The 26,168-nt window shown below is 34.9% G+C and overlaps 1 protein-coding gene across 16 annotated transcripts in view; it reads right to left on the bottom strand.

The window, feature by feature from the left end:
* RALGAPA1 (Ral GTPase activating protein catalytic alpha subunit 1) overlaps window positions 1–26,168 on the bottom strand; it is a 142,695-nt gene that overhangs the window by 94,862 nt on the left and 21,665 nt on the right. For 11 of the 16 annotated variants that reach the window (XM_027638304.1, XM_027638307.1, XM_027638309.1 and 8 more), the window contains exons 9-17: window positions 21,708–21,916; window positions 20,985–21,224; window positions 18,652–18,840; window positions 18,027–18,164; window positions 14,639–14,787; window positions 13,266–13,395; window positions 12,321–12,558; window positions 10,089–10,250; window positions 5,776–5,916 (exon numbers count right to left, since the gene is read on the bottom strand). In XM_027638304.1, coding sequence (XP_027494105.1) covers window positions 5,776–5,916; window positions 10,089–10,250; window positions 12,321–12,558; window positions 13,266–13,395; window positions 14,639–14,787; window positions 18,027–18,164; window positions 18,652–18,840; window positions 20,985–21,224; window positions 21,708–21,916 — 1,596 coding nt within the window. The remainder of the gene's footprint in view (window positions 1–5,775; window positions 5,917–10,088; window positions 10,251–12,320; window positions 12,559–13,265; window positions 13,396–14,638; window positions 14,788–18,026; window positions 18,165–18,651; window positions 18,841–20,984; window positions 21,225–21,707; window positions 21,917–26,168) is intronic. The other 5 variants (XM_027638308.1, XM_027638317.1, XM_027638319.1 and 2 more) reach the window with 1 other exon arrangement.

Raw genomic sequence — 26,168 nt, 5'->3', positions numbered from 1 at the left:
TTTTGAAAATTAGGATTGTCTACTGAAGTGGCAAACTATTACTTTTAATTACTTGTATGAATATACATAAACTACTGAAATTTCAGAAAGAATACTATAATACACTTATAAATATTACGGGATATGTAATTTATAATTTACTTAGGATTAAAAATTTTAAATTACAAGGAAGAGCTGACTATACAGAAGAGATGACTATACATAATGGATAATTTAAAGATATACTCCGTTTCCCTAAAAGGATGTTTTGTCTCTCATCTTCAAAATGTGAAACTAAATACTTAATGAAGGCTTACCTCCCCCTCTTCTTCCAGTTTGACTCAGCAAATGTAACATACATGAGAATTACAGAATTAAGGACTCTGACACAGAAAAACATCCTGCAGCCTCACAACAGTTAACATTAGAGTAAACCCACTTTTGTTTATGAAAAGACCAGAACATGTTATGACCAATTAAATTAGTGACTCCTTGTCTCTGTTGAGACATTTACTAATATGTTAGTATGGGTACAAATCATAGTTAACTGTAATGAAAGCCACAATTCAAACATGGATCACCTAGGAATTGTACAGAACTATCTTCAGGTCACTTTACATCATCCACAAAAATAAAGAACCTTCACAACACCTCTTCAGATTTCCTGATATGTTATAGGAATACTATATGCCATCAAATCACCAGTGCAGGCAAGGTTAAATATCCCGTACAGACAATTCAACTAACTGCAAGACTTCATGCTATTCCTTGCAGTCTTTTTATAAGATAAGCATTTGAACAGCAAGGTAAAAACAGCTTACTCAATTTTCTGTTGGTTTCTTTTTGATAGAATCCTTTATTCCCCAGATTAATTTTTTACTACCTGCTACTTAAAAAGTTGTAGATACACTTTCAAAGTCAGGAACAACAGTAAAGAGCTTTAAATGAACACCAGCAAGAGTTATTTGCCACAATAAAGAGACTTACCTTGTTGTTCTATCTAGAGGGTTTAACTTCAGGACTGCAATGGTGAATTTACTTAATATCAGAACAAAATCTAAGCCCCTTTCTCTCCCCTAACTTTGATGTGTTACAGTCAAAATAAAGTAACTATTTTATAATTATATTTTAAAATATTTCTATTATTACTAAATATAATCTATAAATATAATCTATAAATATTACAAAATATTTCTAATTATTACTTTGTGGATCTATATATTTCAGTAATATTGAATATTGATAATCTGAAGTCCCCTTAAAAACCTGTTTTGATGTGCACACACTTTTCTGAGAATTAGAACTGGAGCTGAATTTTCTCACATTTTGCTTCTGAGCAAAGTATATAAACCAGAGGAATGAGGTATATCTGTACTTAACTAAACATACGTGTTCCAAGAAGATGAAAAGTGGTATTTCCATGCTCAACTTTTCAGAGAAGTTAAAATTTGAAAATTAAAGTTTGTCCTCATACAAAATTTACAGAATTGTAAAGAAGCTATCAGACAGGAAATTGAGAGATCTATATTGGAAAAAAGAGAAGAGACATCCAAACTATCTCAGAAAATAAACATAAACTGAAAAATCGTCAAATATAACACAGTCTATTGTCCTTTTCCTCTTCAGTTTTGATAAGCAACAAATTTCTTATCATTGTTCTTGTTCAACTTATTACCAACTACATGAATGAACACCCTCTGAAACAAATGTTGTCTCTCTCTAGTTGGAACTGTTATTTCAAACTCTCTCTTGACTTAGGCAGAGATTAACACAGGTTATGCTCCCATAGTCTCAAGATATTTCTTACAGCTGCAAAGAAAGGATTATAGGCTTCAGTCAAAAATATGTATGATATTATATATATGGGATTAATATACGCAACTATGATACACCGATCTCATCTTGAGCCCTCAGTATGCAGACTTCATATCTATTATAAACTCAATCTTATCTAAAGCAGCAGCCTAGTAATCACATGCTTGCTTGCATGGAGTGATCCTGACTTTCGAGGATGTTAGAAATAACTGGACAGAGAAGTCACAATGCACACGAAGCAAGTCCACACATTGAAATAAATTCAGCTAGATTTATTTCAATGTTGATCCAGAATTAATCTTAGGTGCTCACATATGCATGACTAGTGCATACAAGTACACGTTTTCAAACATGTGGCTGTGCCAATAGAGATTTCTTTTTTGTAGAACTGAGGAAGAAACAAAGGAAATGAAAAATGTACTGTTATTGCAAGACTGGTACTGAAAACACAGTCAATATTTAAAAATCCAAGCAAACTGCTCCTTCACAACCAGGGCTCACTATTGCATGCAACTATGCAGTCAAATTGGGACACCATGAACTCCCAAGGAGTTTGTACATTGTGTGTGCCAGAAGGCTGTTTACCTGACACCTTGTGTGCACTTAGGAAAAACGCTGTTCGGGGTCCTTACATGTTACAATAAGGAAGAGATTGAAATTGGTAGACCTGCCCAATCTCACCAATCATAACTTTGCTTAAATCAACCTTACCTCTCCTTTTCTGCTAGAAGGCAGAAAGAGAAGTTAGCTTTTCAGCATCAAGTGGGAGATGGATAAGCTAAAATACAAACTCATGGAGAGACACATTCTGACAAGACAGCGTGAGTGCTAATAGAAGATTCCCCTATAATGCTGGGAGAGGTTTATATTTCATCATGGAAAGTTAGTTCAGGAAGTAGAGAAAAAAATAACATGTTTTGCTTCTCAGCTCTCATTTTGATTTTTTTTTTCTATAAGAACACACTCATTCTGTGAGTTTCTGGGATTAAAGAATAATTACAGCCATACTGACATTACAGTTATGATTTCTTTATATTTCAGCTTAATGATTACTTACTGCTTTGGGAGCAAGGTTGTAAAGGCCCAGTATGTTTCATGTTAATACTACATTTGACTCTTTTAGTCCTGGTGGATAAGGAAAATCTACCACCTGCAATTCATTAGTTTGCCCATTGCTTTTAGGAATCTTGCCTACATCTCATTAATACTTTGTTTTATGAGTGGTCTTGTACACGAAAATCCTCAACAGTTCCAGAATGAATGGTTATTTTAATAGTTATCTTGTCAAAGTGTAAGACTGGATTCTAACAGGCTAAAGGAAATGTTCTTTTTAGAAATATTTGCAACAAATACATTATACTAAAATCACTTTAATAACTAAACACCTTAAAGCATAAATCACTTCCACTTTCTGGATATTATTTGAAAAGTTGCAAATATTCTGCACATGGAAATACAGCATAACTTAGAAACTACACAAAGGAAATACAATCTTAGGAGAAGCATTCTCTGTGATGTTAGATGACTGAATGTCAATACTGAGTTTTTGCAAAATATTTTGTCAATCTACTGACTTATCTTCAAGAGAAATACTATCTCTCAATAAATAACAAATTATAGTCAAGTGGGGTGTTCTGCCGTACTCTTGAAAATTAATATATTGTACAAAAAGTAAAGGTTCGGGTATAAATGCTTTTTGTTGGACTACCTGTCCAGATTTACCAGTGTTCAGTGAGTCTACCTTTCAATGAGGAGTTTCACAGCAAAAAAGTAGCTGAATACTACTTCCAGAAACTTAATATTAGGCATTCTACTATTTTGGAATAAGTTGAAACGTTCTCTCCTTCAAGCTGTGTTGGATCGTAAAGTCATTTTGGATAACTGGGATACTTATACCATTATGAAATAAGACGAAGGGCTGTCAGAGCTAGCTACATATTGTTCATTATCTAGAACACACTTACGGTAGAAGCAATTTGATTACTTCCCAAATCACATACTGTACCTCTGGAAACAGAAAGCTCTCAGAAAATAACATTTACTGTAAGAAAAGGCAAGGAAAATGATAAAGCTTCATGTGAAAAAAAAAAAGAAAAGATAGAGAGCGCAATTAAAAATGCAGAAAATTAAAAGAGCAAAGTGCACTCTGATCCAGTGGACAGTGTATCCTTTACTCCGCTACTTCCCCATCAACACTCTAATGGCTTGCTTTTCTTCACTAGAGCTTTTTAGTTTTCTGGTAATGTTCAAGATTCTTGAGCACACCATGAAGCTGCTGCAACACCCAGGTTGCTTTTGAGAAGCCACAAAAACCAGGAAGGGCATAAGACCTTTCCTATGTTCAAGGTGCAAAGGTCTGTAACATCGCTTTAACTTTTAAGAATCACATTGGTCACGCAGTTTTTGTATTGCATGAGTATCAACAGAAAGGATAATAGCAAGAGAGCCACAAGGTTTGGGACACATTAGAAATAAGATGCAAGCCAGGACTTTTCAGAAACATAGATGATGAAATTGTCTATAACAGCACTTTTGCCCTCTTTAGGACAGGATAATTTAAGTATCTGATTATGTGACAAAATAATAGGTCACTTCCTTCTGCAGGTGCTCTTAAGATCTTCATTAAGAATTGACTATTTCCAACAATGCCATGGCCAGGTAAGATGTATTTCCTAACAGGTTGTTCATGTATCATTCCTATAAAAATCCCTATCTTCTAAGTTCTAATAATTTATATCTCAGAAAGATACCCTTTGCACTCATATATTTGTTAATTTATTACATATAATTTGTATTTTATTAAACCTACTTTGTAATTGTACGTTGTGAAAGTCTGGTCTCTCTAGAGTGGGTACCTTGAACTTTCCTGATTCTTCATTTATGTTTTCAGACTGAATACTAAGGTACCAAATTTCTGTTTCACTACAAGAATTTTGTGACACAAGACAAAATACAACTATGAAGACTCAGTTCTTGGAAGTTCTTGAGTAACAAAGGCAGATAGGAGAGAGAGAAAAGAAAACAAATGTCCATAAAACCATTACTGCCATTAAGTCCTTATATTTGTACACAGTTTTGGATACATATATAGAGTCCTCCCACTATGCTTTCGGTTTGGTGGTTTGATTTTTTTTTTCATGCACTGGGACAAAGGCATAACAGGAGTGTCAGCCTTAACACACTACTAATTTATATCTACACAACAGATGAAAAAATAACATTATCTCTAAACACGCATTTTTAAAAATCTGTGCTAATTCTAATTCCTGAACATATTTGTTCAGAGAAAATTATCCAAGATAAACTACTGTGAGACTTGTAGTCAACTACCTTGCTGGACCAAACAGAATGTTGAGGAAAACCACAATTCTAAAAAATGGATCATTTGGAAAATAATATCAAAACACAGCATTTGAGAATTCCAAACCACAGATTTTTTATATGTTTTTATATGTTAATGAAAAACAGTCATACTCTAAAGCATATTATATGATACCATATACTTCATTCTTTTTTCATGGGAGCTAAAGCGTATCATCACGGTTGTTCATACAACATCTATGACACTGAATTCAAAAATTTACATAGAAAGAGGTAAATGGCAAATCAAAGTAAATTAAGTTCTTCCTTTCCCTCCCTCACTTGTCACAAATAAAAATTTTAGATTAGTTGTACTCTCTAGTAGACAGATGTTATATTGTTGCTTAACAATAAATTGAAAAAGCGAAGATATTTCTCTAATTTTCGCTGTTATGATAGTAAACATTGGCACAGCACTAACTTCTAACAGTTCCAGAATGAATTGTAAAAAAAGCATGGTATCTTACGTAACTCAAAATATTAATTCTTAATCTCTTCCCCTCTCCCACCATCCCCAGAGTATTTTTACTTTGAAAAAATTTAATGATTTAGCAGAATTTGAAAGCAGAAGGTTTAAAAAAGTGATAAAGGGGGTGCAGAAATTAGCAGAGGTGGCACTACCTGAAAGCTCATCAGAAAGGGGAGTGAGAACAATATCAGGCAAGAAGGGTTTGGAAGTATGGATCAGAACAGGAGCACTTTTAGCACTGCGTATATAGGCCGATGGCAGAGCACATTCACCAATGGATCGGCTTCTCATGGCTTTAAAAAGGAAAAGAAAGAAGTGGGGAAGGAAAAAAGAAGAGTGACTATAATGAAAGGCTTGTGTCACAGAAAAAGCAGCAACAGAGAAAACAAAGATAAAAAGGAAGAAAATTCAAAAATTAAAACATTTCAGCACGGCAGATATTGGCAGAGCTGTAAGAAAAAAATCAGTGGACACATAAGACATTCTGAGTTTTCGACTTTTATGTAAAGCAGCAACAATGCCTTTATTATGACAATCACAGAGATTTTGCATTCCAAATCAAGAAACTAATTAACACTTTTTCCCACTGCATCAGGGGTTGAAAAATCAAAGTTAAAGTTGCTTCACAAGCACTCAGAACTTGATTTTTTTTTAACAGAAAAAGTAACTTACACTACATTTGCATTTTTCTAGTTTCCTTTGATTTTCTCCTCAAAATGCCTCTCTGTATTTTACATACACCCATACTCTTGAATTCATGTTCTCCAAAAGAGATTCAAAAGCATAAGGAGAAAATTATCAGTTCTGTGTGGAGAAATTTGCAACAAAACTTGTTATAGTTCCACAGTAAAAGTGAAATGACTGAAGTGAAATGGTTTGACAACAAAAAGCATTAAGTTGGTTCTTATCCATAGGGCCTGGCTTTTAACTGATATGGGATAAATCTTGCTAAACTGATGTTAAATCACCTTCTCATATCTCACATCCTGCCACCATTCCTACAGAATAGAAAACTTACATAAGAATTGTGGTACCACAATCAAGGTTATATCTGTAGCTTTTCTAATAGATTTAAAATAAATTTTCATGACATTTGTTTTCCTCTGTCAGAGCAAGAACTGATACTGCATTCAACCTCAAAGTACACCGGAAGTTCTTCAAAAAGCAACATTTATTGTTTCAAGCAGCTTCCTTTTCAAACTGTTGCAAATCGGCTAGCTTCTGTTAAAATTATTGCTGATAAACTTCAATGCATCTTACATAAATATTGTCAGTGCAATATTTGAACTTTTCCTTCTATATATATATATTTTCAAAACAGCATGGAATAAAGACTTAGAATCTTAGTGCACCTAATCTGCATGGAAATCAAAAGTACATGAATGGAGTATAGTGACAGTTGAGCACATCACACTTCTAAACCAGGTTAAAGAATTGCTACTAACGTTAACATGTAGATAACCTGGGTAGGTCACATAGAGCAGAAAATACATTTGACAAGTGCAGCACAATTTAAGTGGTGTCTTAACATCAGTTTGAAAAAACAATTCAGAAAGATAAGACTTTTTAAAACTGAAGCCATCCTCTTTAACTTAGTTTGCAAGACAGAAACTATTCTTTTAAAAGGCAATTATGTGTAAAGCTTAAGTATCTCTTTGTTTAAGAGATACAGTAATAATGATCAGGATACAGTGATAGTTAGATGCATTACATTCATCTCTGTGAATCTTAAAATGAATGTACACCAGAGAAAAAATAATAAGCTACATAGTAAATATTAAGGGTCTTTTCCAACCCTAAACGATTCTAAATAATTCAAGCTATTGGATATTGGATACTGTGTTGATTATAAATCTTAACATAAAGTGTTCCTCTTAATTTGACTGGATGTTTTCCACCATATTACATCCAAATAAGTAGTTAAGCAGAGGCAGACTTAATATCAGAATGTGGACTATATATTTGACAATTTATAACCTTCCACTGTCGCCTATAAACAAAAGCAGAACAATAAGATAGTAAATTCTTTCTGATACAATATTTTATAGGATTAGAGTCTGCTGCCTAAGTGAAAAATCTAGCCTTATAGAAGATTTTTCAACCCATATGCATACTATGTTTAAAGGCCCTTTTCCAAAAATTACTTTACATAAGTTCAGGCTAAAAATGCACACACTGCATATCAGAAAAGCTGTGATTTTTATTTGAGTAACACGCACACACATATATTTGGTGCAGCAATAAATGTGCGCCAGCATGATGATGGCTCAAAAAATAGAGGTGCACAGATGTACACAGAAATGTGTACAACATAAAACAGATGAAAAAGAAATCCCAGCTTTTTCTTACCATAAAATATTCAACATGCACATCCCCCCTACTCAGATATAAAGAGTATACATTATTCATAATCAAAGGGAATGTAATACATATCAGGTATCATGCAACATATTTAAGGTCTGACTCAATTACAGCCTTAGCTTGTGGAGCTAGTGCTAAACTGAAGAAGATCTGACCAGTAAAATGCTCTGTAGAAAATTTTACTTTTTGTGACTATTTTTTATTATGTGACCCTGTATTAACTGGCACAGATTAAGAAGCATCTGAACAGCTCTATTTGCAGATCTGAGAAGCAATAACAAACAACAGTTTGCAGGCATTTAAGACAGATGTAACATTTTGCAACATTTTACTCATTAACATTTAAAAACCAGAAGAGTTGGGATTCTAGTTCTGGAAATTCTTTGTGGGCTTTACATCTTTTAAAATCATCCTAGCAATTCTGGGATGCTTGTCCACAGATGGTATTCTACACATGAATAGAGCTGAAATTTTAACTGGTTGCAGTAATACAAACTTGGCTGATGAATATCAGATATATAAGACAATTGGAGGAAAGGAACAAAACCATGGACGCTAATGTCCAGTGAAACTAAAATCAGATTAGTTTGCTGCTAACCAGGTCAATATATAGCTTATTAAGGATAAGTTACAGTCATTTTAAGGCTAACATCATATAAATAGCCATACTTCAAATAGCAGAAAAACAAAATCATTAATAAATTGACCAAACAACATAACCATCTGACAGAATATCTGAAATATTAACTATTTGTGAAAGAGAAATTTTAACATGATCTTTACCTTGTTAAGAAATTAAGACTTAAAACCACCACAACTGTTAATCACAATCTACATAGAAGCAGAAATTGCATTTAAAGTATCTGTAATCCATGAGGAAAACTAGGTGCTGTCAGCATGAGACAGAGGAAAAGCTGTATAGCATTTGAATGTGCAAAAAAGACAGGAAATTTTGGAGTAATGACTTCATTTTCTCTCATTTCTGTATGGTTTACAGGGCAATTAATTCTCCCAAATCAACAAGAGCCTTAGGAGACAACAAATTTTTAAAATGAAGAATTTTGAAGAATATTCAAATAAAACCTTTGCCTAAATAACCTCTGTGACTTAAAAAAAATTAATTGCAAATATTTTTGGAAAAAGAAAGAAAATGTTCGTTTCTGAAAAGGTAGTACAATTATATATTCAATGGCCAGTATGCATCCCAAGTTTCTAAAACTGTGTCAGAATGTACCTACTTCCAAGAAGTATCATTGAAGTAACAACACACAATGACCAAAGCCACTACTACTACAGAGATAGTAAAAAAAGAGATATTCCTTAAAGGTTCTTATTCTAAATAAAAAATTAAAATCAGTTTAATTTTCCTTCACATAAGGAATAGCACTAAGATCATCAAGATTAGACAACAGTGTAAAGAAATTCATAGTCCAGTTCATGTTAACATAGTCTAAGTAAATCATATGAACATAAATGAGTCTTCTTTTGAGGAGTTCACCTAAAGCATTGCTCAGCATCACTCATTTCTAACACAGTAAAGAGTATCTGCAAGTAATAAAATTGAGAAATAGATGATTTCAGATACGGAAAATTGCACACATCCGTGTCAATCTTTCATTATTGCAATATTCAGAGTATAGTAAAAGACAGCATATCTTACAAACTATGCAGACATACACATATTCTTCATGCTTTCCTTTGAACACTTTGAAAAAACTCAACCCATCTTGTGTTTATGAAAACACACACTTCAGAAACCTTCTCTGACTCACTTATCCGCAGCATTGCTCAAACCATTTCTCCTTCACACACACACAACGGTATTACTTTTCAGGCCAGCTTAGGCATGTGATCAAACTCACTAAGAATTAATGTATCAAATGTATTATTTGCATTTGCAGTAACTGTAATTCTAATAAACACAAGTTATTCAGCCACCCTCAAAGCACATAAAGGTGCATAGTTTACACATTTAACTAATGTGTAATTTATTATAGGTAGTATACCTTTGTGGAGAGAAGCAATCCACGCTGCTACAGAAGTCAGTTATTAATTCCTTACCCTTTCTCAAATGTCACTTCTATCAGCTTTTACAGATACTTACCAACTGTTTTCTGCCGTACTATGCTTCTTGCCTTTTCTGTTCCTGGAGAGCCAGTGGTTGTAGCACTGCGTTGTCTCATTGGTGCTTGTCCAGGCTGATCACGGCTCCAGCCTCTAGAAAAGGACTTATCGACAGAAGACTTCGGGAATTCGTGCCCAACTCCTGCAAAAACAGAATTGCCAATCTATTCGCTTCTATTCTGGTATCACCAGATAATTGCAGTTGTGTTCTTTCAAAGAGTTTTAAAGCTGGATGGCATAAATTATGTTACCAAAGCAAGCATTATTTCAAAAGCTCAGCCAGCACTAACACTGGGGGATACACAAACTTCTTCAGAAATGTTGGTTCCATTAAACTACTGTAATTTTATTTTCAAAAAAAATGAGTTTACAAAAGATGTAGTCTGATAAAATATATAGCTTTTCCTTTGCTATTCCTACTAGACAATACACACAAAATCATACATTTCAAAACATTAATATTGTGGGTGTTTTTCCAAATAATTTTGTGATATTGAGGAACACGAAATAACGATGATAAAATATTTTTACACAAAATGCAAAAGCAAAAAAATGGGATGATGGGATCAGAGAACAACACTCTTTGGAAATTGACAAAAAATACTGTAGTAAGATGGAAACATTCAGATTTGAAATTTATATTAAGTAAATAAAGCTCATATGAGGACCTAACAAAACAATACTATGTAAAAAACGAAAGTGAACAGCTTTTGCAAGGTATGTCCTTATCCATCCAAAATGACACAATTACAATCATTAAAAGGATAACTTCTTGGACAGTGAGCCCTAGTCCAACATGTTCATTATTATTAGCGAACAAACAGGGCCAAAGAAATTTAGCATAATTTGTATGATATCTATTCCTTCCAAAGCTGCACTTAGCTCTGTGACTCACATTTAGCAATGGAGGCTTTCTCTGGAACTCTATCACCAAAGGCTAAGAAACTTTTCTCTTGTGGTTCAGTATGGGTGATACAGATTATTCAAAATACTTTTTAAAGTATATATTAAAATAACTATAAATATTCTTATCCCACATCAGACTTTTTTTTTAACTGTATCTTTAGCAAGTAAAAGAAGAAAGCTGTACAGTATAGGAAAACAAAAAATGCATGGCAAGGTCAACTACAGAGAAATGTGTTTTCATCCACTTGCCACACACTAGAAAAACAGAAGTGTGAATAATGACTGCTCAAGATGAGAAGCATAGAAGCATGTGAAATGTTTTTAGCAGAAACAGCCTACAGGAACAACCTCTTTAAGAGAGGGAATCCACACATTACTTCTCACTGACAAATCCTAAGATATTGTACCTTCCCTCAGGTTTGACTGGAGAACCAAATCAAAGAGAACACAGAGAAATAAAAAGCAGACTAAAAATTACATGGTTTTCCATCTTTTTTACTCACCCTAAATACAATCCTGCCTCTCACTATTAGATCACAATGAACTTTTTAAAGGAGAAATTATCCTTACAGAAGTTTTACAAAAGTGGAAACAAAGAAGTGATTTCTAATGGTCCCACGCAGAGAGTCAGTCTCTGAACTAAGAAGAGAATCCAGGTTTTTCAGCTTTCAATCCAGCCCCCTATTGAGGAGGACAGACTTCCTGTTCCTTACCAATTCCTCTCCCCATATTATGTCTCACAGAGTATTTTCTGCAATGTTTAGGAATCAGTTTGAAAACAGGTACTGCTCATATTGATTATTAAAAGTATACTATCTCTTAAATAACCCACAAGGTCATCTTAATAAAACCTGTCTTCACCATGGACTAGTAATCAATTAGTACCAAACAAAACTATGTTCACCTTACATTTCCCCTTGTAACAACATTTCAGGATCAATATTCCAATTGTGCTTGCAATGGTTTAATTTTCACCAGATGAGTAGTATTGTTATTTTCAAGAAGTTATGATCAGGACTCAACTATGCAGCTGCTTTGATAAAAGGTACAGTGTAACATTTTAGTTTAAATTCAACACACCTTTAAGAATTACATTCCATATGTGCCTATCTGCAGAAATGAATCTTAATGTGAGGATTCTGTGGTAGTTCTAAAAAGCAGTTTTACCTCAAAGAAACAGGGTTATTTCAGGTGATAGAGAGGCCTAATTAGGTATACCAATAAAAGTGAGACCAAAATTATCCTGTGCCCAACATCTCATCAGCCCAGCTCAAATTCAAATGATGTCTATAGAGTGTTGTCTTACCTTTGCCTTTGTGTTTTTTCTGCTTCTGCTCACTTAATTTATCCAATGGCAGGTCACTGAGGTCCAAGCTATACAAGTTTCTAGCTAATACTTTAGTTAGTGTCTCCATTGTCAGTGACCACTCAGTGGCCAGCTCTTCCCAATATGTCAGTGATGACATTACAGACAGCAAGTCATCCCAAAGTTCTCGAGAAATGTACACATTTAGATTTGCTTTGATCCAAGCCACTATAAGAGTCTAAAATAATAGAGAAAAGTTGGGTTGTGAACATAACATGACAACATTTAATTGTTACTACTTAAAAAAGAAACTTCTAACTGCCACAGAAATTTCTGTGTAGTCCTGAAATTCTTTTCTTCCCCAGTACACACAGACTTTCATGAATTATCAAGTGTAATGTGAACACAGGGCTCTAACTTAAGATACAGGAACAAATGGTTTGACTTGTATATTCTTCCTTTTTCTATTAAAGAACCTAGAGTCTCTATAGATCTTTTTACAGAGGACCCACCACAACAGCACTCTGTAAGTGTTGAAAGGATTTGCTACAGCTTTCTGTAAGGAACTACAGAATTCTCTAAGAAATAAAAAAAGCCACTGGTTAGGCATGGATGGCACAGATTTTGTGCTGACTTGAGCCAATTTCGCAATGGAAGCAGGCTAAAACTGCACATATTGCCAGTCATCCTTATCAGTTATTCCAACTCAACTAAATGACAGCAACTTTTTAATTTCACAGTACCTCAAAAACTGTTGTCATAGTGTCATTAAAATGTAAGTCAGAGAGTAAGAAATGTAACTACATCTTTAACCCAAGTCATTCACATTATCTGGGTAACATATCAATGATTTAAGATGACAAACTAGTCAACAGTGGTTGTTGTAGCTAATCTCTTAATTAAAATAAAGGCTGAATTAATTAAAGTGAATTTATATTTACTTGCCTGGAAAAGAGGTCCTGCAAGTCTTCCAGCTAAAGTGGAGTTTTTTCTTCCTTGATACTGTAAGAAAGTTTGGGGTGGTATTTTCAGCACAGATTCAGTAACCCTAAGCAGCACAAGTAGCATCTGCTCCCTGCAAAACAGCATTAAACTTGGAGTTACCGTTTTGTTATACTTCTGTATATAGCATGATATTTTTAAAGGTAATAACCAAGTTTGATTTGCTCAGACACACTCCAAGCAGGAATATATATAATGATGACAGCCTAACTCAGTTCTCGCAAAAGAAATTACTCCAATCTTCTCTTCACACTTAAGAGTGAGGAATTCCTGTTGCACTCTAACATCTTCTGTCAAGTCATTCAATTGCCATCACCTTGAAAAGCCTGAAATTGCCAGCAAAGTTTTCATTACATTTTCAATCTGAGCTTTTACTTTTTTTTCCCCCCTGTGAATTACAGGTTTTAGCTATCTTAAATTATCATTAACATACTTCATCAATTATTTTGTGCGGCACAATCTTTGCCATCACAGTCTAGAGTCACTTCTTTACATTGATGAGAAACTGAGAAACAAAATAACAATCTAGTAGAATATGTTTTCTATTATCACTCCTAAATTTCCTTGAACTGACTCCTCAGAAGAGGAAACAAGTTTCATATGACATGTAGTGCCAACTCTACTCACCCAGAGTTCAGGAAATACTACTGACAGATTAAATGCCAAGTCAAGTGAAAATGGAGTAAATCAGACATTTGAAATCCCCTCGCTAGTGGCTTCCTTGCAATGGAGAATGGTGTCAGTATCCTACCTCATTACAGGCAACTATTTAAACGAGTGAGAAATAATAGAAATTGCTCTGAAAGCAGGGTCCTTTGTACCTGCTAGGCATCTTAAGCACTGGAAAGGAATAAAACAGTTACACAGCACACAGACTTCTGTACACAATTACAGGTCAAGAACAACATACATCTGATTATAACAGTTATCCAAGCTTATCTGAGGATTTTTTGTTTATTTTTAAATAAGGCTGTGAAGTTTCATATATGTTTCCATATTTTAACACTTTGATCCACGAGCAAAATGCCCTGGAAAAAATCATCAGTAGCTCCTTAATAGCAGCCTATATATCCCCACTTACTCCTTTTTTCACTGAGGTTAAGCTGCCTCAAATTAACTAGGAGCTTACTACAGGCTTTAACAAAATAGCTAACATTCTCCTCCCCCTTTCTAAGTTGTCTGTGATGTTCATGTATTTACTGATTTAGAGAAACTGGTTCATATAGCAAATACCACTCTATTGTGTTTACTACCAAGTAAATTTTCACATTTATCTTGTGAACTAATAATCTAAGATAAAAGCATTAGCATTTTACCATGTCTTCTTGTCCATAGTCACTTGGACTACCATGTGGCGGTAGATATTAAGAATACGTTTACACATATCAGTGTGTTCATCCAACAGAGCTTTAATTTCATTTGCAGGTTCAAGAAAGAATATATTTGAAGAATTTATTATAAAAACCTGTAAGTAGAAAAGAGTGGGTTTTATGAGCCTGAAGCATTTTCATGTTTTCAGCAATTCAGTTGATAAAACCAGGAAGAAAAAATCTATAAGAGAAAATCTTTATCAGAAAAGGCTGCATATGCACACAGAAGTATACATTTAAATATGTTAGTTTGAAGTAATGACTAAGCAACAATAAGACTGATCTTTTCCCCATTTTTTTCTACAAAACGTACTTAAATATTTTTGTTCTCATAGACAGATGGTACAACAAACTACTCAGTACGATTATTTTAATATGACAGACAAAAGTAAAGAAGTCCACTGCAATAAAGTTCCACCTGTAAGCCAGCAACTGACTAGTACAATATATGCTAAACTACCTGAAACAGTTCTGGTACACAGCGTGTGCTTCAGCATGACATGGACTGTATTATGTTCTGGGAAATTAAAAGCATTTATCCCACAGGGATCAGAAAGGCTTACCAAAAGTAGGAAACAGGATACCTTCCCCACAGTGGCTGACTTCAGTGGACAGTGAATTAGGACTTTCAGAATGAAAATTATGAAAAAAAGGGAAGCAAGAACACAGTAGGACTTAAAGGAGCCACTACTAAAGTGTTATTATATTTTAGTGTAAGCTTAGGAAGCACTTGAATCACGGACCTAGATTTTCAATTATTTTTTTATCTTTCTTAATCCACATGTACATGACATCATTGGTCCTACAGTCATAATTTCCCTCTACTGAGAGCTCTGGATTTTTAATTATTAAAAACTATTAGTATGCAGCTTTTATATTCACTAGCCCCAATTAATGTACCTAACCTACTCTACGGGCCTAGAAATAAGCCTATGTAAGCATTAAATTTAAAGAAAACTCAAGAAAGAAGTCTTGGATTATTGATTCACAGAGAAAGTCAGATGTGTTTCCAGGCCAGGAAAACTCTCAAACTGAGACATAGTACTGGGTTAGAATAATGTCTTGACTCAGGCTAAAAAAAAAAAACCAACTTATATTTGGTAATCAAATGAACCTCTGCCTAAAAAACTTCAACATTAACAATCTTTGAGATATTGTAAACCTTCTTAATATACTGCAAACAGATACTTCACTATTGCTTTTCTCAGAAACACTTCATATTTTAAAAGTCATTGTAAACAAAGATTATGAAGCTTAAATTATTGTAAAATATTTGAATTCAAAAGTTATTTCAGTTAGAAAGTTTATTTTTATATATAACAGTGTACAGCACAAAAGATAACCGTATTCAGAAAATCATTCAGGCTGTGGTAAAAATGAGGTTTAATTAGCATGATAACCCACAGCAAAAGTGTACACAGTAAGCTGGCAAACACACAGGACTATTTTATTTTGCTCAGAATAAATTTTCTGCTGGATAAAAAAAATATTATGGAGTCTGGAGTCATACACCCACCTCTGCATATGTATGTGCATATGCATATTATACATAAAATGCACACACTTTATATAACCTTAAAAGATCCTCAAATTATACACTCTTTGATTTTCTATAGCCTCAACTTCAGTGAAGCAATTCATTAAACATTTCAAATTAACACAATTTCTACAATGGCAAATTTCCTAGAAGCAGTTAAGAAAACTTTTGGGAACTACTGCAATACTCCCATTCCTTAAGGGTGTCACCAGAGTGTTGTGGTATCTGATCAAGTTTTTCAAATACTTACACTGTAAATTCAGAAAAAGATGAGAAAATATCCCTGACACCTTATTAATCAGGTTAGAAAAACTATAGGAGTGGATGTTTTGTGTGTGGTGACTAATAGTGTAATAGTGTCTAATAAAAGAAAAAAGTCTCTAAGCATTCTCACAAAACTCTTAAGTAGGAATATTTCACAGAATCACAGAAAATGGTGAGTTGAAAGGGATTCACAAGGATCATGGAGTCCAACTCCTGCCCTTGCACAGGACCATCCCCAAGAATCACACCATGTGCCCAAAAGCATTGTCCAAACTGCTTCTCAAACTCTGTCAGGCTTGGTGCTACGACCACTTCCCTGGGGAGCCTGTTCCAGTGCCCAACCACCCTCTGAGTGAAGAACTTATTTTCATATATGACCTAAACCTCCCCTGACACGACTTTAGGAGATTCCATCAGGTCCTGTCACTGTGACTCAAGTCACATGTCTTATCCCACTAGGTTTCACTTATGCCAGTGATGTCAAATCTCAGGATGGGCAAAAGCTTTGAGCTCCTCTTGTTCTTCCCTCGTGCTGAGTGCAGCGGTGTAAAAACATTTCAGGTGTGGTACATTGTAGCCAACACCTCATGAGGCAGATTGAGGTGTCCCATTAGTGATCATTTTTCTCATGTTTTGGCACACTAACCCATTGCTTAGCCCTGGCAAGCCTGGTATTTAAAGATGTCACACTCAAATGAGGATTATTTTTTCTGTGATATGATGCAGAGCTGAATGCATGTTCTGACGCATAAGTAAAAGATTTTTTTTATTGTGGTACCCAACACTGGTCTACACGTTGTCCTGCTTAAGGTCAATAAAGGTATAGTGAACCACTGTCATGATTCTAACTGTATATGTCTGTTCTAGAACAGGCCGCAGTCACGAGTATTGAGGCCATGCTGATGAGAACACAGCTGCGTTGGGCAGGACACATCTCAAGGATGAAGGACCACCGCCTCCCTAAGATCTTGCTTTATGGTGAACTTGCCACTGGCTGCCGCAAGAGAGGAGCCCCGAAGAGAAGATACAAGGACTCCCTGAAACAACATCTCAGCCTTGGCCATACTGATCAACATAACTGGTCTACTCTGGCCTCCAGTCGGGAGGTCTGGAGACACATCATCACTAATGCTGCTGCTTCCTTTGAGAACGCATGCAGGATCACTCTTGAGGAGAAAAGGCAACGCAGAAAGAATCATGTCTTGCCAATACCACCAAAGGAGTCCTTCTGCTGTGCCTTTTGCCGGACTTGTCTATCTCGCATTGGCCTTTTTAGCCACCAGCGCGCTTGTAGCAAATGTCGGTAGAGCCCTTCCCATATCTTCGTTCGCAAAGCCCAGCCATGAAGGGATTTATCATCATACTTGTTACATACAAAATAATTTTTAAAATTTAGAGATGCTTCAGAGATGCATGGGATTCCCTGGCAGAAGTATTGCATTACATTCTACTCTTTGTGTACTGATAGCAAGAGTTTTAGATAATTTTAGATAGATAATTTAGATAAAATTAGATATCAGGTCTATTTCATACCTGCAATACTGACTGCACTCCAGCTCGTACATTTTGCTCTTCAATATCAATTTCAGATGTTTTATGCAAAGTGTCTTCATAACAGCCATTTCTTGTCCAGTTTGAATTTCTAACATGACTTGAGTTCATCCCTTTTTCCTGAAAAATATTTTTTCTTAAAATCCCATACATTTATAGACAGGTAATTTGGCTTTATATTAAAGGAAAAAGGATATAATAGATATTAAATAATAAACAATGGCAGACAAATGCACCTTAAAGATACAACAATATTTCATGAAGCTTGTAGCAACTCTCTTAGAAGTATCTGAATAAAATAACAACTATTTTCCTCATCCTTTTAGTTGTATATAATTTTTACACAGCTGAACGTTGGCATACCATATAATCCATCTCTTGAGAATAGTTCATAAAATGATATGAAGTTTTAAATTGAACAAACCACATTAAAAGGTTTCAGACAACGGATAAAATTGGTAGCTCACTCATGCAGTGTTTGACAATTGATTTTCCCCAACGGATGCTCTAACATCAAAGTAAAGTACATATAAACTAACAAGGAAGCCACTTCTCTGTCTACTGGCATATTAAAAAGCCACACAAATAGTAACCAAAAATATTTTACCTCTTCTCTTTCTTTTCCTTTCTCTGATGAATTATGGTCAATGTTTTCATCACAATCTACAGTTGTGCACTGCATTATTTCTTCAGGTTCTTTCATAAATAAAGGTTTGTCTTCTTGTTGAATCCATTCCTGATACACCTTTACCACTTTCCTCATGGCAGCTGCTTCACATATTGGTAACAGAAATGCCTGAGTAGAAAAAGAAAGAAACAAAATCAAGTCACAATACTTGAAATGAAGTAGGGTTCTTGTACAAGTTATAAGATATAAGGGGGGGGAAATATAGCCACTGTAGGATCTTAACATACATTTTACTCCTAAATCTAAATGTTTGCTCACTTTCTTTGTATATAAACTGAAAAAAACATGAGATTTAAACAAAGCAACTTGTCAAGAAAGTCCTTTGACAACTTCATTGCCAAAGAGAGAGAGATGAGAATCCACGCGGGCATATCTACTTAACACCTAGCCTGCTGAAATTCAGACCCACACACTCCTCAAAAATATGCAAAATGAACTAGCAGGAGTTTTTATTACAACATTTTCCATTCAGAGGATTTGGAAGAGTGGAGTTAATCCAGTTTTAAATGACTAAGAAGAATTCAAGTGACACACAATACTGGTAGCCATCTACCTTATTTTTAGTTAAATGAGATTTTACAAAAGAGTATCCTTAAAACAAATGACTCCCTGAAAAGACTTTAGAATTGTTCCTATAAACTGTGCATATGAGTTGATGTAATGGCTGATCAGTGCCCTCTTCAGTAGGTTTTCTGTATCTGCTGTACAGGTAACAACAACTGAGCAGAAACCTTTAACACTAGTCAGGTTTTAACTAACTATAAATACATTTACCAACGACCAAGACATTCTAATTATATTTTTTTAAAAACAGATAAACTATACCAACACACAGTTTTACTGAGTCTATGCTGGGAATGTTGAAGATTCATTGCCTTTGTCTTTAAGGAGGGTCCACTTAACACAAGTTTTATGTTCTCTCTGTAAATAGACATTTAATATCGCTATCACACTGAAAAGAATTGAGCTATGCATTACAGAATTCAACAAGTTCATCAGTCACACACTTGCTCATCAAGTCTAACAGTCTTCGGCAAGCTCAATATACATTTTTCTGTACCCTGAAGTCTAAAATGCATAAAACTTGTTCCCTACAAACAATCTTTCTACCACTTAGTAAAACTGAAACCTCTTCTTGACTGGAATAACTCAGTCCTAATGTTTTAGACAACATCTGACATATTAGAAATTAATTTACACTGAAAACTCCTGGCTAAATAATGATGTAAATGAGATCTCATAACTGCACATAAAATCTAAATAATCTACATAACTCACAGAGTACTTTGTGAAAAGAATGAAGAAAATTGCCTTTGCTGCCATTTTTCACTGTGGGGACAGTTTTTAAATTGACCATTGATAATTTTAGACTACATTTCATGTCTTAGACCCTGTAAGCCCTCAAGCAGCAGTTGAATTCAAGTATCTCCTTCAGTACCGTGGCCCAGCTCTTCAATACAAGGGATATGGAAAAGCTTCTGACATTTATTTACCTCATTCAAAAATATCCATTTCATCCAGATATAACAGAGTTTTAAAATGTTAAGCTTTCTGCTGTTTAAAGCAATTAGTGTTGGGCACTGGACTTGAAACTTTGTATATTTTTCCTCACCATTATTCAGAAAACTCTCTTGTCTTTGATCTATAGTATGGGGCATAAGGAAAGTCTATCTTGTTCTGTTCTGGCATATGTTCTCAGTTTAAATTTGTTTAGTAGTTTCCACTTGAGAAACACTATTTTGAGTATGCTCAGCTAATGTTTCTGGTTGCAGTGAAGTCAGAAGCAGAAGCTGTTACCTCCTACAGCCACTTGTCCCAGTCTTCTGATGAACACTATCAAGATAAGGACATTCAGTTGCTCCTAAAACAGTTCTTTAACAGCTGGAGACTCCCACAGGAGGCTTATGTAAATATGGTTGGTTGTGAGTTCTAATAGCTACAGTGTTGATGTACGAAAAGATGAAACATTCACGTTTATGGGGAACTGTGAAGTCTAAGTTAAATGCTGTCAAACTGGTTATTTAAGATATAAAATTAGAAAAATCAGGAACTGGGGATATTCTACACAGAAAATATTTCAGAATTTTAGCTTTTTGATTCTTAAAGGTAAGATGACAGATCCTTAAAGGCAAGATGATAGAAGAACTTTATATAATGTTCACTGATCAAGTCCTCTTGAAAGAAAACCAGGACGTAATGATAATTTATAATACAATAATCAAGATTCATGCATTTTAAAGAGGGTTTTTTACCTGTCGAAAAATCTCAGTTAGAAAATTAACATTACTTCTTTTAGAAGAAAAGACTTTGCGGACAATTTCAATATCAGTTAAATGCTCTTCATCAATACTGCAGAGGCTGGAAGAACTTGGTTCTCTCTCTGTTAGAGTACTTGTATTAGAATGAGATTGTTCTGGCTCTGCATTTCTATCCTGCTTATCAGTACTGTCATTTTTGCTGTCCTCCCTTGAAGCCATGCTAGCAGCTGCTCTCTGAAATAAAAATTAAAGAATATTCCATAGCTCATTTTTAGTACAACAATTGAATGGTACAATTTAAGTTATACAACTTAAACATAGTATATATATATAAAATATATAATGTGTATATATAATATATAATGTATATACAATATATACAAAATATAATGTTTATATAACATATAAACATTATACTTAAACAAGTATAATTTAAAACAGTACAATGAATTCAAGAAAAAAAAAACCCACAAAAAAAGGATTCACTGCATTTCAAGAGTTCTTATGTCTATTTGATTAAAAACAAATTGCAGAATTTGAAATAAAAAAAAGCAACATAGTAGATCGTTCTGAAGTGAATTAATAAGCATAACATTTGTTCAGAAATTCCTTTTTTAACTTTTCATTAGTTGTAATTATCATAGGAGTGCATATTGCTGACATAACAATTAAGACAAAAACATGAAAACAAACACATTTTGGTGCATTTGATTTTACCTGAATATTCTTTGGCACATTTTCACCTTCCATCCCAGGAATATGAGGTCCTGTATGAGGTTTTGGCTCAAGCCAGAAAGACACCAACCATCGAATGACAATAACACGAGCCTTAATAAAAGGTTCCTTTGTGCAATATATTGCCTCATTGGTTTCAGCATCTTTCTTAACCATTACATAGTGTGGCTTTGGTCTCATTTGTGGTATATCTGTGAAGAAATACAACATCTTAAAAATATGTGCAGAGAGAAAGCTCTGTGTAAGAAAGAAATCCTAAACCCATAAACAATACATGTGAACTTTCAGAGGTGTTTTGTTGCATTCACTGTTGCACTATTCATTCCAAGATGTGCTGAAATGAATGCAATAGAGAAAATTTCAATTATTATAAGACATCAAAACACTTTACTTTTCTCCTGTAGGGAGACAACATGCTTGGTCCAAAATACAGAAACTTATTTCTGCTATGCAAAACCTTTAATTTTTTTATCTGACAGTGATTTCTATAGCCTTACATCTTTGCTTTTTTTTCCCCAAACAAGTAATATATTTCTTTTCCTTGTTTTCAGGGTTTTTTTAAGCTACATGTTATACCCAATATTTAAATATAAACTTCAGCAAATTCACTACTTCACATTTTCATTAAAAATTACAAAGAAGTTCTAAGTAGCAAAACAACTGTTAACTAGACTACGACCTATACAAGAAACCCATTTTCATACAAAATTAAGATATTGTCAAATCTAACCATGACTACAATGGGAGATATATAATTCCCAAATGTATACAGAAGCTACAATAAACACAGCCTCTTCTGGCCCTGCAATAGGTGAAATATGAACAGAGAAATCCTGCTCCAAAGCCATATGAGCTTTGCAGCTTCACCTAGTGCCACATTTGCACTGGCTAGTTTTGCTGGACTTTGTTGACAGACCACAGGCACACCTTCCTATGACTTAGTTCAAAGATGATTCTGTGGCAATAGCTTCTGTACTGGCCTGCAGGGAATGTAATGAATGATGTCCAGCAGCACACAAACTAGCAGGAAGTGTGCTTATTTGGGGCCTATAATTGACAATTCCGTTTTCGCTATCCCATGTTCTACATGATAGTTCAGAACTGTTTAGTGCTTCTAGTTCTCTAATGTGCTGGAGTCATCAGTATTCCTGAATATGCTTCAGAACAAAATATGCCAGTACTTAATAACTCAATGTGGATAGAATGGACATGTGTGATAAAAGCACTACAAAGATGGGGAAACACAGGGATAATGTTTTAAAATTGTGCATTTTTCTGTGACTCAACACTGCAAAATGTAATTTCAGGGTTTCATAACCCAAGACAGGGTGCAGAATAGTTCTGCATTACTAATTATCACCCTGAAGCAGCAATGGTACTTTCATGTGCAAATGACATTTCTCTGGGAGTGGTGTGCCAACCAACTCTAATCCCAGCTCTAGAAGGGCAAGTGTGAGATATGCTCCAATACAGAAAGAAGATGAATATTAGTGTGAGGACAGATTATATGTGCTGTCAGAACACCCTGTTGCTGGTGTTTCAGTATGCCAATTTTAATCTAGAGACAGCACAAAAACCCCAAACTAAAACATACAGAGCATAAGCAAAAATCCAAAACAAAACAACAACAAACAAGACCAAAAAGAAGGAAGCATAGAAAATTACGGTCCTATCCAGAGACAGAGTGATAGATTGGACAGAAATAGTACTTCAGCACTGCCTCAACTCTTCTATAGCCTGTAGTACATGAGCAAGAGAGATGTTCCATGGTTTAACAAACCAGAGGACAGTTCAAACATACTAATGGTGAGTGTCAAAGAAGATATAAAGTAGTCACACTGAACAATATAAAGTTGTTTCCTGACTGTATCTTCCTAATGCAAGGTCAAGAGCTACTTTAAAGGATCCTGCATAACTTTGCCAGTTTATGTTATCAGAATACACAAGCTATCTGGATGGTAGCAAAGAAATAAACTACTACTATCTAGGCAATTAAATTATGACAGCCTTTTTAAGGCATCTAAAGTGAAGCCAGTCTATCTGCCAGACTGCTGCAAAGATTTCCTTGTTATCCATACAAATACACAAAATTCAGCACCAGCACTGAGGATATCCAAGATGGTATACCTTGGTGCCATTTCAACAGCCACATACTTAAGTAGTGATAAACTCATTACAAAGCTGCTAAACTGAGGAATGTTCCCAGAACACACTACAAAGTTACATGCACACTTATCAATGGAAGTATTACTTTTAGAGGAAAAAACCATGATTCTTACATACCATCCACCTAAGTAAGAAACAAATGCACACAATACTTTTTGAAAAGTTTACAAATGGTTTATTTACTACAAATGAAAAACCTCAGCACATTGTTTTCATTCTGTGGGAAGCAGCAGGTTAGTAAGAAAATAAAATCTAGTATCTTAAACAGATGCATATATAACAGTACAGTCTGTGAAAGAAGAAAGCAAATGCCTGATAGCACATTATTTAAAGATGTAAAAATCAGTTCTCTCTGGTATCTATTTGCATTCAGCAGAGCACAAAGGCTGCAGTATTTTCAAAAGGACTAAAAAGCAGTAAACATGTCTTTGCAGTATATTGTCTCCTTTTAGCTTCATGCTATCTTCTCGGAACATCCTTTCTATACATTTTGATTCAACTGCAGTATGTGCTGAAGCTGCTTCTCAAATGTATCCTCCTTCAGCCATTTCCTCTATTTTCACATTTCTGTCCATCTTGGAAGTAGGTATCAAGGCTTCAGATGAGGACACAGACATAAAACAAAAGCAAAACAGAGCTTGTTAGATTGACTCAAACAGCACAAAAGGAAATATTCCCTTCCCCCAACTTTCCATTTTTCCTTTCTGTAATGTTTTGGGCTTTGCACACCTGCTGCCCTTTCCCCTCTGGGTACCTGACATGAGCTGATGCCAAAAAGGGCAGGAAGCTGTAGGTGGTGGAAGACATGCACAGGGTAGAAAATGAAAAGGTCAGCAAAACCTCAGTTATAGTGGTGGACTCCTGTAAGCTTTGACCACACTTAATTTTTAAGACAATAAAGGGTTCATCAGGAATGAAAAGCTGAAGAAAACTGTAGGATAGTCCACTCTGTTGTTTCCCTGTACATGAAGGAGCCCATTCAAACGGCTTGGAAACGGCATAGAAAGGCACATTACTATAATGGAAGAAGCAATGCCCCTGGAATCCTACTGCCATATCTCTAGTTCTTCCTAAACAGTTTCTAACTCAATCTCAACAGATGTTTAACAAACATCTGTTAACACTACAGTAAGACAAACAAAGAAACAAAAACCCCCAAACCAAACCAACCAAACAAAAAAAATAAAATCCCGACAAAAAACCAATCTCATGGGCTTTTCCAATGTAAGGCACAACACTAGCCTTCTTGTAACTGGAATGCTTGGTGCTTCTTACTCTGACCAATATATTTATCTGAAAAGAAAGAAGGAAAGCAGGAAAGAAGGAAAAAAAGAAACCTCAGTCTAATATACTATATCCAGTAAAGCCCTGTATCAATGCATGTTTATCAAAATTACTGTTTTGATTTGTACCTCATGACTTCTCCTAGATTAAACATTACACCAGTAGCATAAGAACTGTTTTGAGCAGCAGGCTCAGTGCCCAAGTTTGCCCTGCTTTCAGCCTAAATGCTGTAAATTCAGAACAGGCACGGGATTATTTTCAAATAAGGTGGGAAGATGCATGCCAGAGAAGAACTTCTTATAGGAGAAAAGATTATTCTACTTACCAGTGTTTCTGCTGTTTTCATCACTGTATTGTTCCAAAAATCCTCATCACTGTTGCTGACTTTGCACAGTTTAAGGCACTCACAGTAATTTTGGAGATCTGTGCCCATTTCTTCTTGTTCCCTATTGTCCTCTTCTTTACCAAGGTGTTGGAAGTTTCTTGTTTACGGTTCACAGAAAAACAGAGGACTACAGTAACACTTCTATGGAAGACTAAATCAAGATCTTCATAGAAAGAGAAAATATAATTTCCATATTTCTTGTTTGAGGGCATCAAGCAACAGCAGGTTTGCTTTCTCAGCACTGCTTACCATCCTTCTTGTAGTTATTTTATCACTGAACCTCTTCAGCATCTTCACATAACTCTTGTTCTACTGTTACTTATGGTTAGATTTATACTGTCTCTTCTCCCCCAGATGAGAAGCTCCACTGTTTATCTTTCCCAAGAAAACATGATTTTGAAACAACCATCTCTGAAATCCAAATAAATGTACATACACTGGAAGAAACTACAACCTTTTCAAAAAACTTCCCTGACAGTCTGATTTTATAATATGGAATTGTGGCTGGACATCCCTACTAATGCTTTTGAGATGCTGCCCCAACAGATAAGAGGAACAGTGAGGTGAGGTGTTTGTGTAAGTAGTGTTTCAAGTAATTAAATGGTAGC

This window comes from Corapipo altera, unplaced genomic scaffold (assembly GCF_003945725.1).
Source record: "Corapipo altera isolate COAL_440 unplaced genomic scaffold, ASM394572v1 23, whole genome shotgun sequence".
NCBI lineage: Eukaryota > Metazoa > Chordata > Aves > Passeriformes > Pipridae > Corapipo > Corapipo altera.
The sequence above is the reverse complement of the archived record's forward strand: the minus strand, read 5'-3'. Positions and strand labels throughout refer to the sequence as shown.